The 17,390-nt window shown below is 56.5% G+C and overlaps 1 protein-coding gene across 2 annotated transcripts in view; it reads left to right on the top strand.

The window, feature by feature from the left end:
• The window catches only part of SKAP1 (src kinase associated phosphoprotein 1), a 154,341-nt gene that overhangs the window by 127,169 nt on the left and 9,782 nt on the right, over positions 1 to 17,390 (top strand). For both annotated transcript variants that reach the window (XM_075775263.1, XM_075775262.1), the window contains 5 exons: positions 859 to 983; positions 1,712 to 1,775; positions 2,537 to 2,701; positions 8,252 to 8,314; positions 13,998 to 14,110. In XM_075775263.1, coding sequence (XP_075631378.1) covers positions 859 to 983; positions 1,712 to 1,775; positions 2,537 to 2,701; positions 8,252 to 8,314; positions 13,998 to 14,110 — 530 coding nt within the window. The remainder of the gene's footprint in view (positions 1 to 858; positions 984 to 1,711; positions 1,776 to 2,536; positions 2,702 to 8,251; positions 8,315 to 13,997; positions 14,111 to 17,390) is intronic.

Below are 17,390 nucleotides of genomic sequence, written 5' to 3'. Positions count from 1 at the left end.
CCAGTCTGCAGTTAGGAGAGGATTAAACTCCGGTGGGTTGTGGGGATGAAGCTGGGTCTTTGTCCTTCTTCCACATCCTTTTTCGTCTGAGGATCTCGAGCAGTCAGGCTTTCCCGGTGGGCTGCTAGCAGAGGTAGGTGTTGAAGCCAAGGGTTGATATTTGGTGGCTTTTGTGAGGGATGAATAGTTTTTAACTTCCAAATGGTCTCCAGAAGACAACGGAGTAAAGCAAACCTGTCATCCATGGGCTGAAATCCTTATACAGGGCTTGACCTCATCCCTGGAAGTTTCTTAAGGATCTGCAAATTCAAAAAAAAGGTTCAGAGCAACAGCCTGAATCGTAGTCCCACGCTTCGTCAAGAAGATTCATGATGAAGTAACGAGCTGGGGTAAATGAAGACGCCTCAGATGACTGCAGTGAGGTTCCCTCTCTCCACCCTGGCCGACACCGGCCACGCGTGTGCATCGGCAAGATCTGTAGGCCAATTCTCAAAGGTCCCGCTAAGTATTTCTTCCTGTACGCCAGCTTGGTGATGCCTTACCAGCAGAATAATCATTTGTATCATATTTCCCCAAGTACACCGTGGTCTCTGCTTCATTACAACCAGCTCATCTCACGCAACCTTCTGACCCTGGCAGCCTTTCGCTGGCTGTTCGCAATCTCTTGAGGCTTCAAAGGGCGTCCTCTTTACTGTGTCTTTATGAAGATTTTATAATGTTCCCTCTGGGTTTCCTGGGGGTGGACATGCTCGGACTGAAGGGTTTTTTCTGGCCGGTTCCCATGGACACATGGTGTACCTCGGTTTCCCGATGTAAAAAGATGCAAACTCCAGATTTAACACGTTTCGCCTCTTCCAGGCAAGCAACCGAAAGGCAACTTCTCCATTGAGCACTATAGCGCCCGGCTGGCTTTTCATCTGCGCAAAGACTCTCGGAAAAGATGCTGTTTCGAGTTAATCTGCCCCGGCAAACGCACCTACGAGGTAGGAACTGGGGGAAGAAACAGACCTTCCGTGCTGGTTTGAGCATCAGGCACAAAAGCACACGGTCCCAGGTCTGGGAACAGAGGCGCAGGGTGGACCTGCTGGGTCAGGGAGGCTGTGAATCTCCAACCTCCCCGGCAAAACAAACCAAAAATCGCCGCAGAAGGTGCCGATGCTTCTCCTTCTTGGCAGGTCATCTCAGCACGGACTTTCCCTTGGTACGAGAGTGATCCTCTCTTTGCACTTGTGGGGCACAAGGGTTAAGTGGGGATTGGGTTTGGAAAGCCCATTTTTAAATAAGCAGTTCAGAGCCAGGTTAAATTTAAACCTTCAGTTTGTTGGGCGTCCAGGGGGGAGCCTAAAAACTGGTGTAATGAAAAACCTGGCTCAGTCCACAAAGCGTGTATGAGAGCCTTCCTGAGCTTCAGGGAGGTTTTGGATGTAAAGCCTTGGTTCAGAGTCAGTATAGTATATTCAGTGGGGATTGTGGTTTTCATCTGACTTATTTTAATGAATTAGGCTTGACAGCCTTCCTCTGGGATAGTCTAGCTTTGTTCCGCTCCTGTTTCCCTGTTTGGAATAGGGAGATAAAGAAGTGAAATGGCTTTCCCAAAGTCAGAGGGTAGAGAACGGCAGATCCAGGATCTCCATCCCCTATTCTAGCTGCAAATCTTTTTCTTCTCCCCACATACAAGAACCAGCACAATAACAGATGAACCTTTCTCCAGTTCACAGCCCCAAGCCCAGCAGAGGCTGAAGACTGGGTGGATCAGATCCAGTTCCTCCTGAAGGGTGAGTTTGGCAGCTTGGCCCACGCCAGCGTGCCCCATTAGTTTGGGCAGATCCTGGCAGCACCTTCCCACCCGGCTTGGGCTGCTGCCTCCAGCAACGCGTGGGCTCGTGCCCAGTGCTAGGACCTTGCTGGGGTCCCACCATCCCCTCTTAGCAAAAGAGAGGTTCTGGGGCTTTGCTTTTTTGAGCAGGTGGTTAAAAAGAAGTGGTTGCTTGGAGCCCACAAGCATTTGGTTTAAACTCGAGAGCTTTCGGCTGCTCTTAGAGGATAGAGTTGTGTGATCTCTCAAAGGCTGCAAGTGTCACCAAGTAGGACAAGAAAAGGGTGGGAATTGTTCCTCACTGCTGGGGTTGCAGATCTGCTGTTCTGTCCTTGGCTGATGAAGGATGGGGTTTGGCTCCACTGGAGCTGTTCCAGTTTGAGACCAGCAATACTGAGTCAGGACTCCAGCCCTGCGTGTGGAAGCCACAGGCAGCTGCCCAGGAATGGGGTCAGGCTCAGTTCCTTGAGGCACTTGTTGAATTTGGCTTTGTTCTCTGGCATTTGCCATCCTTTCTTGGGCTTTTCCTTTGTTTTAGCCTATTCTCAGCTTCCATCCCATTTTCTTTACGCCAGGTGCTCACGGGCCAAGCAAAGGGACGGTTTACTCCTTGTGAGATCCATAGCGAGCACAACGTACAGCAGCATAGGCTTCGTCACCAGCATCCAGCTGGTACTTTGGTTTGCTCTTTCTCACCTTGCTTTTGCTCTCTTCTGCCAGACCTGAGCTCCCTCACTATCCCATATGATGAGGAGGATGAAGAAGATCCCTACAATGACGTGGACAGTTCTGACTCTATGAACACAACGCCCCACAATACTACCCTGAATCAGGATGAACCAAATGTTGAGATGGAAGAGGATGACATCTATGAGGTTTTGCCAGGTGAGCAACCAAATAAACAGGTTAAAATCCAAGCCATTCCCTAGTTGTAGCCCTGCAAACGTGGCAGGAGACCTTGGCCACACAACATGTTGATGGGAACGAACATCTAGGACTCTGCTGAGTTTAACAGACCCATAACTCAAAGATTTGCCCCCGTTTCTTTGTTCAGACTGGTTGAGGGACCACAGGAGCAAACCCTTTTTGTTCTGGTGAGGCGGAGGGTTTGTAAACTCAGGTGAGACGACTTTCGGAGGTGGTGCTCTGTTCAGCTCAGGTAGTATTAAGTTTGGTGAGAGTGGAATCTCTGGGCTGTGTTACCTGGAAAATCAGACTTCAGATGATGAAAATGCTCCCTTCTGGGCATGCAGTCATGGCTGTAACACAATTACTGGCCTTCCAAGAGATGATAAAATAACCGCATTAAAGACTAGCGCTTGCTCACTAACAGTGCACGAGGTCTGGAGGTAGCAGGGCAGCAGCTGCCGGTTAAAGGAGCCAGAAGCAATCTTCCTGGCACGGAACCAAACAGCCTGCGAGGGTGACACAGTCTGCAATGTTTCTTACCGTTATAGCAGAAATCACAGCGTGACATGCCCCAGGGCTTGGTCAACGGGTCACCTGAGCCTTATTCAAACACGCGTGCTGTTCTGCCTCTGCGCTGAGGTTGGGATCACCCAGCTCTCTGCACCCCATCCCTGAGAGCAGGGTACCTTGGTGTCGGTGCTCAGAGATGCAAAATAGGTCCTTGTTTCTTCTTATTTATTTCAGAACTTTATATTTGTAGTAATTTAAAAAAAAAAAAATCTAAACCAGAAAGTTTTACGGTGCCCGAGATCTTTGTCTTGTTATTGCTGCCAAAGGAAATCTCTGCTCAGCAGCTTGCAAGCGGCATCCAGACGGCTGCCGGGAGCAGAGCTGGGGCTCCAGGGCTGCCCACGCAACCCTGAGCAAAGCCTCAGCCTCTGTGCATCTCTTGTCTTTCCTTCCTGACCTTCCCTTCCTCTGTTTACATCCCCGGCTCTTTGGGCAGCAGCTTTCTCTCCCTCCGGGTGTACCTGCAGCGACCGCCGAGCTCAGCGGGAGCCTCCGCAGCGGTCCCCAGGCTGGTGTGTGTGTGAAGCGCTGACGGTCTGTCAGGCCCGGGGCTGTCAGCATCCCTGGCTGCTTCGGCAGCTGTGCCCAGCTCCTTCCTGCCTCGCGGCTGCCAACACCGACTACAGAGCAGATACTAGACGTGAGGTTTGTTCCGCACGTGGCTGATGGTGAGATCCTGCTAGGAGCTGGGGCAGTGTTGATTTAGGGACAAACTCCTCCGCTGCTCCCGTTCCGGGATGCAGAGTGTCTCGAAAGAGCAGGAGCCGACCCTGCCAGCCAGCTTCGCCATCGGTCCCCTCGGATGTTGCTCTCCTGCTCCCATGCACAGATGGGCGCTCGGATGCTGGGACTGCGGAGCGTCGTGGTGGAGGAAGGAACATCCCAGCCCAACCCTTCCTTTAACTATCAGCTTTTACTGGGCTCTCTGTCCTGCCCACCTCCGATTCTTAAAAGCTTGCTAAGAGGTTCCCAAGGCAGCGCGAAGGGTTGTGTCTCAGGCTGCTAGCCAGCCCGAACCCCGCAAGCAGCAGAGTCGAAGCCCCTTGCTTTACAGGGCTTTCGCAGCGTCCTTTGGTCCTGGTGCGTGGGCATCCCAGGGGCTCTGCTGCTGGCAGGGGCTGCTGTGCCTGGGGTTCGGCCAGGCCTCCTGCACCCACCCAGCAGCGTGGCTGCACCGAGCGGAGGTGCAGGCAGGAGCTGCCTCTGCCCGCATCGCCTCTGCCCGCATCGCCTCTGCCCGCATCGCCTCTGCCCGCATCACCTCTGCCCGCATCGCCTCCGCTCTCAGACCATCGAGCATCCTGCCTGCAGCCCGTGGCTGGGATCGCACCGACAGGCAGGGACACGGCTCGGACGCCGTGCCGGACGCTGCCACAGCTCTCCCGTCTGGGCGAGTTTCTCACCCCCCGCAGACCCCCGTTCCCTGCCGGCTGGGACGTGGGTGAGGGCGGCGCGTTGCTGCAGAGGCAGGTGCCCGGCGTGCGAGTGGTGAGAAACCAGTCACGGGGTGCGGGGCAGGTAGGAGAGCTCTGCCTGAGCTCGTCCCCCCCCCCAGCCCTTCGCACCCCTGGGACCCCCCAGCAAGCGCAGGGAAAGTCGCCGTCCAAGCGGGGGTCTCCTCTGGGCCCTGCTGCCTCCCTCATGTCCCGGGTGAGAATAGAGAAAGAGGATGAGGGGGAAAAAAGAAAAGGGGGGGGAGGGAGATGAAGAGATAATTTCCTCAGCAAGTCATCGTCGTTAATGAAGTTTTACAAAAACAGATACAACCAAGGAAAAATAAAATTTCACAGGTGATAAATTTTTCCAATTTCCCTGGCAGAATTCGATAGGATTGTTAAATTAAGAGTGAAGGTGTCTGTTAGGAAGCAACGAGCAGTGATGGGTAATTTTATAGAGTGGAAAATTGAATCAAATTGCTACATTAAAACACAGCTCCTCTGAGAATCTGCCCAACACCCGGGCTGCTCTGGCGCAGCGGTGGGGTGCACGGCTCCCCGGCCATGCCCGGGGTTGGGGCTGGGGGCTGCTGCAGGGCTCTGGGTGCCCGGGGCTGCCCCAGGGACGTGCTGCCCCAGTAAAGGCATTTTCTCCAGGGTGCTGTGGATGAGGTCGTGATGCTCCGCGCAGGGAGGTGGCATAGGGAGAAACAGCACAGCCCCCAGGATGTGCATTTTTTTTTTTTTTAGTATTTCCCTCTGATTCATCACTATAAAATGCGGATATCGGGTAGGACCAAACACCCAGGCCCTGGGAAGGCAAAGCATCGCTTCCACATTTGACTCAGAAAAGCACCTGGTTGCAACAGGCTGCAGGGCTGTGGAGGGGAGGGGAGGGGAGGGGAGGGGGGGTTCTCATGTCCCCACGGGCCCTGTTCATGAATTGCACAGCTCAAAACGTGCGAAGACTGTGCACCCCAGGATTAGTGCCTTCACCGTGGCCGTCCCGGGGTGTCTGCCAGGGCATCTGTGCCGTCTGTGGGTTCGGAGGGGCCGTGGCTGCAGGAGAAGATGGGGTGCAGGAGGGTGAGCAGAACTTGGCTGCTGCCAGCGCAGGGGAAGCCACGCCAGCCAGCTGCCTCCCCACCACGTTTTTCCTGAGAAAAATCCCACGTGAGTTTCCTCCCTTCCTTGCACGAAGGCTCCGTCCATCAGAGCCCTCACGGAGCTCGCTGAAACGTGGCCAGCCCTGAGCGTGCCGGGCAGAGCGGGGACCGGGCATTGCCCAGGGTCTTCCTCCGAGACACCGGAGAGCACCTTGCCCGAGCCTAGCTGATGTCTCAGGTGGGCGATGCCAACGGGGAGGGGGTCCGGGGCTTGGATTTCTGGGTAGAACGTGCCCCACTCCGTCAAAGATGGAATAAAATGGATTTCTGGGTAGAATGTGCCTCATTCCATCAAAGATGGAATAAAACGGCCCGAGGTGGGACCAGGAGAGGGGGCAGCTCTGGAAAGCCTCCCCAGCCCCCGCCTGGCAGCGGGGACCCTCGTCTGTGGCTGGGACCCTCCGGGCTGCCTGAGCTCGTTAGGGGCTGTAAATGGGACTCCCCATTAGCCGTGCCGGCAAGGGGGACCGGCTTTGCAATCTGGGGGGGGGCTCCTAGGCAAGTGGGGAGGAAGCAGGACGGATACGTCTCCCCAGGATCACTGGGGCACCCGTGGCTGCCCAGCACCGTGTCCCGGCAGGGAGCCGGCAGAGCCAGCCCGCTCCGTGTGCAGGATTCCCGCAGCTTTGCTCATCTTGCAAACCCAGCAGCAGCGTTTGCTCCGCGGCACGTGTATCATCCCCGCGCCAGCGCCGGCTGACGCGTCCCGAGGAGCGTGTGTGCGTGCCAGGAGGTGTGAGCAGGGCTCTGGGAAGAGGTTTCCTGAGGACAGCCTGGCTCCGGGATGGAAGCGGTGTCTGCAGGATGCAGGAGCAGAGACGAGCCGGAGGGCTGTGCACAGCATGGAGAGGAGGAGGGGGTGGCCGTGGGGAGCCCCTGGGCGCAGGTGTCACCCACAGCGGTGGGGGAACAGTGCCAGCCCGCTTCGGAGGACGGCTCTGGGGTTTTCGTGGCACGCAGGCGCGGGAGCTGGTTTGACCGCCCTCCATCTCGTGCCAAGATGGGAGCAGGGAATTTGGTGCCGTTGTTAAAGTTTAAGGGAATCCAGATGCAAAGGTTTGGGGGGGGTGCGTGGGAATGATGGGGGGAGAGCGCTGTTACGGATACATTTGCGTTCTCTTTTACAAATGCAAAGAGCAGGCAAAAACCACTTTCAATAATTTATTTTAAAATCAATGCTAATGAGGTTCTGTCTCGTCAGTGGCCGAGTTTTACAATAAAGTCTGATTTATTTAGAAAAGATCTTTGGTGCCGCTTCCCGTCTAATGGGGGAGCAGTTGCAGTGACCCTCCAATTTGGGATGCAATTTGTAATTGGCAGCGGAGGTCTGACCTGGTTTGCATTGATCAGCGCCGGGTGGGAGAGACGGCTGGGGCCGCGTCCTCGGAAGCAGCATTTCACCGCCCTGCGATCGGGTGCCGGGGGATCAGCAGAAGACCCAGGCTTGGTTTCTGTTGGCTCTGCCCAAAGGTGACAGCAAAGCTACGTCCCCCGAGATGCCACAGGGACACCTCTTCTGCAGCGGGCTCGGCCGTGCCAGGGCTGCCCCGTGTTCCCCGACAGCCCCGTGCCGGCAGCGGTGCACGAGGTGCAGATGAGCGATTTCTTTCTGAAAAGTTTCAGAATTGAGTTTTATTTATCGGGTTTTATTAGGTTGCTTCTAGTCTTTATGGTTGCAGGAGGAAGCCTGGGCAGTGACGGCAGCTAACGTGGGTGCTGTGCGCCTGACTCGCCCCAGCACCCAGGGCAGCTCAGGCTGGTGTTAAATAATCTTATCTAAACTTATCTGTGTATAGATCCTTGCTCCCGTCGGTCACTAGCCATCCTGCAGGGCTCCCCCGCGACTTCCAGCCCCTCTGTCTTTAACCTTTTCCGCAGTATCATTTCTCACTATTTTCTTGCACCCTCTTTCCCCATCCTCCGTAGCCGTGCCGGCTGCCTGCCCTCCGCTGCCTTGGGCTCTGCTTTCTCCTCTTTAATTTCTGCTTCTGTCCCCCACCCTTCCTCACATTTCTGTCCTGGCATTTCTCCTCGGCGTCTCGTTTTTCTCTGGGCTGCGAGTCCTGCACAGGAAGCATCTCTTCCTATAGGGCACTCAGCAAAGTGCTGCCTAAATTTATGAGCCTATAATAAGTGATTTGTTTTTACCAGTGTTAACAACAATTCATATTTTTATGCAACACGGTTTAAAATATTATCTGCGACTTCCTCCCTTCCACTCTTCACAATTAAGCCGGGAATTTATTATTCTGACAGTCGGATGCTCTCGCAGCCCTCTGCCTGCCTGGGGGGTTGGTGCAGCAGTAACGCTCGCAGCTCTCCCCCCTGACTGCTCTGCTCTGTTTCCCCCCCAGATGAAGAGCTGGAGCCCCCCTTCCCAGAGGACAGCGAGGATGCCGGGAGCAGCCAGAGGAGCGGTAAGAGCCCACCCTACTTTGGCCAACCCAAAGGACCTCCAGGTCATCGTTGGGGGCGGTCTGAGTCCAACCGCCTTCGAGCGTCCTGGGACGCGGGTGATGATGGAGGGGTGTGTGGAGGACGGGAGGGTCCCCAGGAGCAGACTGCTGGGTGACAAAGGAGACTCTGCAACTGGTGAAGTTCAGACAACTCAAGCTTGGGGAGCTCTCCCCATCTTCTCCATGCTGTGGGCATGGGTGATGCCTCTCCTCTTTGGGCAGGCACTCCGTGGGGGGTGGCCTTAGTGAGCTCTCCACGGAGGAGCCCCACCATCCATCCCCTCTCCTGCCTGATGAGATCTGTGTGCTGATGGATCTCCCATGGGGGCACACCCATCCCTGTCCCTCATCCCATCCCGGACCATGGAGAGGGAGCCAGCCCTCGTGGCGCACCCCGAGGGGCCCGGGAGAGGAGCTGGGGCAGAAACAGCCAGGAGAGAGGGCAGGAAGCGAGTCGTGGCCCAGAGGAAGCCGCCGCAGGGAGGGATCTCATCACGGGAAGCCGGAAGGACACGCAACACCACCCCAGGAACCAGCGCCGCCTGCCCGGAACCGGCAGCCCGAGAGCCTGCCATGGTCACCAGGGCCCCCACCCCTGCTTTTTCCTTAAGGACTCACACCGTGGGACGGGAGCGGAAGATCTGTTTCCTCCCTGGTCCCACCTGCTTCGCTTTCCATCGTCGCTTCCTCCCCGGTGCAGGAAAGCAGCGCTTGTGTCTGAGCAGCCGGGGCTGGACCATCCAGGGGCTTCCTGCCACCCCGTCTGCTCCTCGCCACGTGGGAAAACGCATCCTCCTGGCCAAGCCCAGCCCGGGAGAGCTTCCCGCGCCAGCTTCCCGCTCCGGAGCTTGGAGGGGACGGTCCCACCCTGGGGACGCCCGGCCGGGGACCCGCAGCAGGCGTCCTGCTTGTTGGGTGATGGGGACCAGAGGGGATCAGCGTTGACTGCTGCGCGTGGTGGGTGGCTTGTGCTCTCCTGAATGCACGAGCACCCCAAGCATTGCCCAGCTGGTTTACCCCTCCCGGTGGTCCCAGAGCCCCCGTGCCCGACTTCCTGGTGGTTCTGGAGAGCCTGATCCAATGTCCAACAAGCCCTTTGGCCAACACCAAACCCCCTTGGATGTTCCCTGGGCAGTTGTCCCCAGCCCAGGAGGGTGCTCAGGCCTGTTTCCACCAAAATCTTGGTAGCACAGGCAGGATTGAGTCCCAGCTGCTTGCAGGGACCGGAGCAAGTCAGCGTTTCTCCACTCCTCGTGGTTTTGTGGAGCTCGTTTCCCGCCCCCCAGCACGATGAGTTATTTGGCCGCTGGAGCGTGTGGCAGCTGCAGCCGGTACCAGCACCCAGAGCTCGGCAAAACCCAAGTCCTAATCTTTACAAACTGCACCGTGGTCGTAACGCAGGGCTGCACGCTTGTCCCCGGAGACTCCTCGGCACGGGGTAAGGAAAGCAGGAGGAGATGGGACGTGCACGCACACGCGCACGTTTTTCTTTGCCTTTCCTAACTGCCCCAGCATTTAAACATCCGAAGGAGCAGGTGGCGGAACAGCAGCTCCCCCGCGGGTTTTCCGGCTCGAGCTGGGGGTCGGTGGGGTGCAGAAGCACGGCTTCGTGGCAGGCTGCTGCCAGAGGTGAGGATGAACCTGCGCCCCAAGGCCACCCCGAGGATTTTGGCTCTCGCCTGTCACAGCCCTGCCAGCCATTTAAACACCCTGCTCGTACTCATTAGCATCTGCCTGGCAGTTGTAATTGTTGTTAATCGTTATAACCGGTTTTGTTATTAGCATTGTCGTGATTGCTTTAAGTCCTGTGTCTGTTTTTACCCTAAATAATGTATTAGACTCTTGCCTCTGAACTGCTGGGCTGCATTTCAAGAGGGAAAGGTTATCGCAGCGCCGGGAACCCCAGCCCTCGTGCCTTTGCCGGGGCAGTTTGTGCTTCTGTCCAACTGGACCAAGGGCGAGAAAGAGATGACGGGAGTCCTTGAGCAGAGGGCCGGGCTGCAGGGAGGGAGGGAAGGGGCTAGTTCTTAATTATATCACATGGCCAAAGTGCCAGATGAGCATTTGGCTAATGGAAAACTATTGTTTCTAATTTCTAAGAGCCACAAGGATGCCACGATGCTGGAGCAGCCCAGCAAATCCAGCTGAGAGCTTCAGGCTGCTCCTGCCAAGACACCCATTTGCTCCGCTCAAGGCTGCTTAATCCCTGCCTTCTGCGCTGAACGGGCTTCGGGGCGGCTGCTGCAGTGCGAGCTTACCAGTCGAATACAAACAGAGCAAAATTCCTCTACTTAGAAAATAAAAAAAGCCTCCCAGCCTGCCTCCCGTCACAGTCCCCCGTGCTGAGCGTGGCAGGAGGTTTCACCTAGCGTGAGCACAGTGGTGAAAACCCCTGAGCTGCAGACGGTTGTCATTAGGTTTCAGCATCAACAGGCTTCCGAAGCAACACGCCCGAAGCAAAGGGGTTGGGGCGGATCGTGCCTCTCCCACAGCTCCTGCTCGGGGCTGCTCAGGCTGCAGAAGAAAATGATGCGGTTGTCACATTCGGCTGGTTTTCTTAATGACCCCAAGGCCCATAAACATGGGAGCAGGCTCCCGTCCCACTTACATCAGTGTAAATCATTCGCACTGAAATCACGGCTCTGCCCTGAACGCAGATTTAAACGTCTAGACGGGGCATTGGGGCTTTTTAAACAAAACCACTTCTCTGTAGAAGCAAGCGTGCAGGATGGAGCTGGGCTGCGGGCTGCCCTGGCAGTCCTGCCGTGCCCGGGTAATGCAGGAGTCCCGGGATCGCTTGTCCGGATCCGACCCACATCCCACGCAGCCTGGACCTGGCAGGTCGAGAGGATCACGGACATCCACCGTGATCATCTTTAAGTGCTAAAATGGGAGCCAGGGTCCTTTCTCTGCAAACGGTCTTAATTTTAACAAGATATTCTCGGTAGCTGGCACAAACAATCTTTGTTGCTTTTGAAGCTGCGGCTGGGAATTAAGCGCAGAGCCCGACCGCGCTTTCATCATGTGGCATCTTCCTCATCTGATGCAATTAATTCTGACCTTTTGAAGGCAGGGTTGGAGGGAGGGGTGAGACTTTCCATCTGACCAGCTGACATAGCTGGAAAAAAATACACAAACTTTTGGGACCACGAACCTTCCTGTGGGCTGGAAAATTTTCTCCCTTTGTACTCGCAGGGCATCACGCAGCCGGCTTCTGCAAAGTCTCGTCTTACCAACAGCTTCGCCTTTCTCCGCTCCTTGACAGGGTGGTGAGATGTTTCCAAGGTCCTCTTGTTCCTTTGATAAGCAGGAAAGAGCAGACGCGGGGCAGGGAGGCACCACTCAAGTGCTCCTGGTAAATGAGGCACCAGGCTGACTCCGGCTTCCCGCAGCACGTCCCTGCGAGCAGAGCCCGGGTCCCTGGCCCGGGGGGCTCCGGGAGGCCGATGGGCACTTTTGGCTCTGGAAACGTCTCATAGGAAGATGTATTTTCTGTCTCAGCCCGAACCCCCATGCACTCCCGGTACGTTAGTGACACGGAGCAGAACACCGGAGAGGAGCAGAGGCTGATGGGGGGGACCGCTCTGTTTAAATTCATGATGATGCTCCATGGAGTTACTGGTATTTTAGGTGCCACCAGACCAGCTCTTCCCCAACCTTGTCTCGCTTGTCGGTGCCAAGCGCCATCCCCCCGTACCGGGTTATTCTCCGCATCGCAGTGTTGTCCTCACACCCTCCCGTAACGACCTTTTGTGTTAATGACACAATTCGCTGGCTCCTACCAAAGCTGTTCCTTGCCTCGTCCTCCTGCTCAGCGCCCACACACCCTGATATTTCCTCTGCCTCCAGTTCATAACCTCTGGTTCCTGCACTCAGCACAAGCTTAAATAACTCAGTAGCTCCTACTCCTCCTATTCCCTTCACAATCTTTTCCTCGCCACTGTGTGCTCCCCCTTTAATACTTTCCAAAGGATGCAGACCTACTTTTTTTTTTTTTTTCCCAGCCTTTCTATTTAAGTTCCCCAAGTCCCTGAGTCATTCCAGTTGCTCCCTGCTGTGCCATTATCCATCTCTGTAATGTCCTTTTTCATATTTAGGTGATCAAATCTGGGCACAGTACTCCAGATGCACCCTTATCACTCGGTCCCTTATACCATATTAGAAACATTTCCTCCAACATGTGCTCGATATTTTCTATTTATGCTTTCTGGGCTTGGTTCAGCCGCGTGGCAGAGCAGCACAGACCGCTGGTACAGCCCCGGTGCTCAAATCCCTCCCCTGCAAAACGTGGTTTTACTGGCTTTAATTATCCATGGGGGTCACATCATGGAGATGTCCGTGTCGTGACATCTGGATTCACCCCCACTTTGGTGCCGTGCCATCAGAGCAGTCTCCTGCCTGAAGCCTTTGGTCCAGGAGCGTGTTTTAACAGTTGTCTTGTGTGCTCGAAAACTGGGAATCTGGGGGGGGTTTGGGGGGGGGGGGTTTGATGCTGCGATGGGTCTGCTGGACGTGCTGGGACGAGTCACTTCCCCAGCCTGCAAACTGGGCAGAGCAGCATCTCCTCTGGTCGTGGGGCTCTGCAAGACCTTGGCATCAGGCTCGTCCGGTTCCATCACGGGGCGGGATGCTTTCTGCCCCTCGGCAGGGACCCACCGTTCGTGGTGGTTTCCAGAAAACCCACGCACACACTTTGCCCAGGGCGGTCCCCAGCCTTGGCACCGTTTCCCAACGCTCTCATCAGCCCAAACCCACGGCTTTCGGCAAACAGATCATTTGCCTCTCAAAAAAAAAAAAAGAAAAAGAAAAAGAAAAAAAGGGATAAAAAGAGTTTCCTGGCTCATGTTCCCTTCCCTTTCCACAGCAGACTGTGATCACAGGCATCGAGCAAAGGCGCTGCCTTCCCAAACTCACAGCTCGATGGGAAGATCGAGACCTGAGCCGTCCTGTTGTGAAGGCAGATGTTTGCTCCTGCTCTCCTCCCCTCCCCGTTCCCACTCCGGGCGCTCCCGGCCAAGCAGTCGGTGCCGTTTGCTTGCTGAGCGCGCCCTGCTCCATCGGCTCCAATCCCTTGCTTGGCTTCTTTAATTAATAAATAAACTCAGCTATCACCTTCCCCAGCAGCATCCTCCCAGAGACCCCGTGCAAATACCCGTGTTAATTAACGATGTTCCTCTCCCGTGGCCTCTGGGCTGTCACCGTGGCGGGGATGTTGCCCAGCAGAGCCGCTGGTGCCACGTGTCCCCTCTTGACCAAGTTACGGATGTCCACCTCGGGGACAGCTTGGTTTGAGCCTGAGGAGGAGATGAGGGACACGGGGGAGAGGGAAGGCACCTTTGGTTCCCTTTGTGGTTTGTAGTAAACAGCTTTAATTCAGGGTTTTCTGAAACAGAAACATTTATCAATGTGTTTATGTGTATTTACCGATAGATATTGCATTTATTTATTGACCAGCTCCTTTTGCTTGCAGTGACTCTTTGGCCTCTGCCTTTTAATTGAAACACAAAATTAATAACACCAATGCTTCCTTCCTTTCCCCAACCCCTCTCCCCCACCCCCAATATTTCCCCAGATAATTCCCTATCACCCTGACCTCTCTTTTTTTTTTTTCCTATTTTTTTATTATTTTTTTTATTTTTCCTAGGAGGTTTCCGGCGAGATTATGCCAATTACTACCAAGGCATGTGGGACTGCAGCAGCGAACATCCCGACGAGCTCTCCTTCCACCGCGGAGACCTCATCTACATCCTAAGCAAGGTAAGAGCGTCGGTGGCAGCCCCATATTCACCGTTGCAAGGTCAAGACCTGATGAAATCGGTTAAAATCAAGGTCCAAAGTGGAGGTAAATTAGCAATTTAGTGAAGGGGGGAGAGGGATGCCGGGGTCCGGTTCCCGCGCGTACGCGCGGGAACCGGACCCCGGCATCCCTCTCCCCCCTCTCCTTGACTGCCCGTACCCTGCCCATACCCCCTGCCTTCAAACATGGCATTTCAAATGCCCCAAAGCAAGATTATTTTATTTTATTTTATTTTATTTTTTTCACGGTAATGGAGTCTGTACGTGCTGTTGCTCGGGTATTACAGGGGTAATTGAGTTGCTCAGCCGGGTGTGACCAGGGCTCCTTTCGGCAAGCGCACGCAGGTGAATAAATTAAGTGTTTGCATTAGCAGGTCTGCGGGGGCAAGAGCAAAACCATCGATGCCTGTGACCCTCTCCAAGCCCTGATCGTCCCCGCAGGGCTCTGGCCTGGTTCCCAGCCGGTCCCTGCCGGATCACGGTGGTCCCGGTTGGCAGTGATGAGCTGGGGCGGTTGCGTTTTATGGGGGATGTTTCGCAACGCGCTTTGCACCCCGGTCTGGCGCGGGAACAGCGATGAACTTGGCGGGGGGGGGGGGGGTGTTGCATTTTGTTGGTGGTGTTTTGCAACGTGCTTTGCACCCCACACCCCCCCGTACGGTACGGGAACAGCGATGAACTGAGCGGAATGGGGGGGCTGCGCTTTGTTTTGCAATGCACGTTGCACCCCAAGGATAGGGATGAACCTGGGCGGGGAGGGGGGGGTTGCATGGTGTGGATGGTGTTTTGCAACGCGCTTTGCACCCCAATCTGGCACGGGAACGGCGAGGAACTTGGTGGTTGCGCCCCGTCTGGCCTCGGTGGGCACCCACCCGGGGAAGGTCACGCGGACTCGATGCGCGGAAGAGCGGCGCGTGCGGTGGGGGCTCAGCCGTGGTGGGTGGGTATGGACTTTGGAGATGAAGGGCACCTCCAAGTCTCAGGCTCGTTAAGATCAAGGCCACGTTTTTATAGCTGAGAAAAAGAACCAGATTTAGTTTTGCATCCTGGAGGTAGCCGCAGGACGGACACGGGCGATCGGACGCCACGGTGATGGGCGGGAGAACCGCGGCAGCAGAGTCAGGCCTCTCCTTGGAGGTTTTGCCCACCCATCAGAGTCCTCGAGGCCGGACCCCGGGCACCAAGCCTGGCATGGGCTGGCCACCGGCTGCTCGTCCACCTCCCCAAAGGTTTGCAGCCGGCGCAGCGCACCGCGCGTCCCAGCGGACATTTTTAGCCGGCGTATTTGATGGCAGGTTCTGTGCGTCCCCGCAGAGGCAGCTGCATCCCTGGCAGCAGCGAGAGCAGCTTTGAGTCTGGGCTTCACCGTCCCTGGAAGGCTGAGAATTCCCCATCTGTGGATCTCGGAGCGCTTTACGGCGGCATTTAGCGACTTGCTGCCCCCCCGCCCCGGGACAGAGCTGACGTGCTCCGGGCACTGAACCCACAGCCCCGGCTCGTCGCCTCTTTTATCCGGGATGGTGACAGTGGGAGCAACCCACGGCCGTCCCTGGGGGCGATACCCACAGCCCCCGGTGCCCGCACCGCTGCCGGGGCCTGGGTCCTTCCCGCCGACGGCCGAGCGGGTCGGGTGTCCCCCCCCGCGCCAGCTCGGGGACACAGCTTGGAGTCACGGCAGGGTTTTCGCTCTCTTCAGTGGCTCCAGATTGCGACTCTTGTGCTGGCTTCCTCACACGTAACCGATCGGTCCTGAGAGCTTTTCCCCCGTAAATTACTTTGCGCGACGGATGCTTGCGGCCGCCGCAGAACGGAGGCGGCACGGGGCCGGGGGGGGGGGAGTGTTGGGGGGGAAAGGAGGGAGGCAGCGAAGGGAGGGGGGGGAAAGGTGTTTGAAAAGCCTGTTCACTCAGCTGCATTTTAATTTCCTTTTCAATCTTGTCCCAATTAATTTCGCAGAATTAATCTCACAGAAGCAAACTCGGCAGCATCGAGGCTGCCGTTTTAGCGGCGCGGTCGCTCTGTCTGAACATGAAATAGTAGCTAATATAAAAATCCATCTGGTGTGTTTGAAACACACGCCGGCTGCTGCTCGGGTCCTGTCTGACATTTCGAGCATCAACAGTGGGGGAAAAGTGATTTGGGGGTTAGTGGGCATCGGTAGCCGGGGGGGCACTCGGCAGCCCCGGGGCTGCGGCCATGGGGACGGTGGGGGATGCTGCGGCCGAGGGGATGCGCGATCCTGCCTGGGACAAGGGCAGCATCGTCACCCACCGCATCCCTGCTTGGAGCGGTCCCTGCGGTGCCACGGCCCCACGGCCCCGACCCCTCTCCTGGGCGCCTGTGCCAGTGCCGGGAGGCTTTGACCGGGAGTCCAGGGAATGCCCCTGTCCAGGGCTTTTCTCATCGCCCCCCCTCACCCGGGCAGGAGGCTCTTTGTTGCACCCCAGTGACACCGGTGCTTCGTCAGGCCCCCGGTGCTGCAGAGATAACGGGGCGGGGGGGTCACGGCCAAGCTCCGCAGCCTGTACCCCACCTCATCACCCCCCTTTGCAGGGACCCCAAAACACTGCTACCGCGCTCAGTGCAGCCCAGCCGGGCTAATACACGGGGGAATGAATTTGGGGAGGGGGAAGCAGTAATCCCAGCAAAACCCCGGCATCGTCCCTTTCCCCGGCACCGGTCCCTTGTCCCCTGGCTGAGTGATTTGTACGTTATGATAATTATTTGAATGCAGCGAGACTTCCTATTTTAAGTGGGCTTAGTTGGATGTGACAAGCGGGCCATAAAACCGGATAAGTTAATTCTCTCAATTGCTTTCAATGAAAGGGGGGGGGGGGAAGGGGGGGGCATATTCCCATACCCCAGACCCGAGTGGAAGGCGTGTGGTGACATCTAGTGGCATTTTCCCTGGATTTGGGGCCATCTCGCTCGTGGGGAGAGGCCACAGGGGTGGCCACGGCTGCCCCCACCCCCCCGATGCACCGAACCTCCTGGGCGATGGAGCCGACGTGTCACGAGCCCGGTTGGGGCTCAGCGCGCAGCTGCATCCCGGGGCGGTGGGCTCAGCCCCCCGGGGTCTCCGGTGGGGTGGGCTGTGGAGATGGGCCCCCGGGGCTCGGCGGCGTTCAGCTCCCATTAATAACCCCACCGGGAGGCTCCCGAGTCGGGAGGGATGGGGACGGGGACGGGGATGGGGATGGGACGGCGGGGTCAGCTGGAAGGCAACGGTCACCCACCGGTC

The sequence above is a fragment of the Balearica regulorum genome, chromosome 24 (genome assembly GCF_011004875.1).
Source record: "Balearica regulorum gibbericeps isolate bBalReg1 chromosome 24, bBalReg1.pri, whole genome shotgun sequence".
Lineage (NCBI taxonomy): Eukaryota > Metazoa > Chordata > Aves > Gruiformes > Gruidae > Balearica > Balearica regulorum.
The sequence above is the reverse complement of the archived record's forward strand: the minus strand, read 5'-3'. Positions and strand labels throughout refer to the sequence as shown.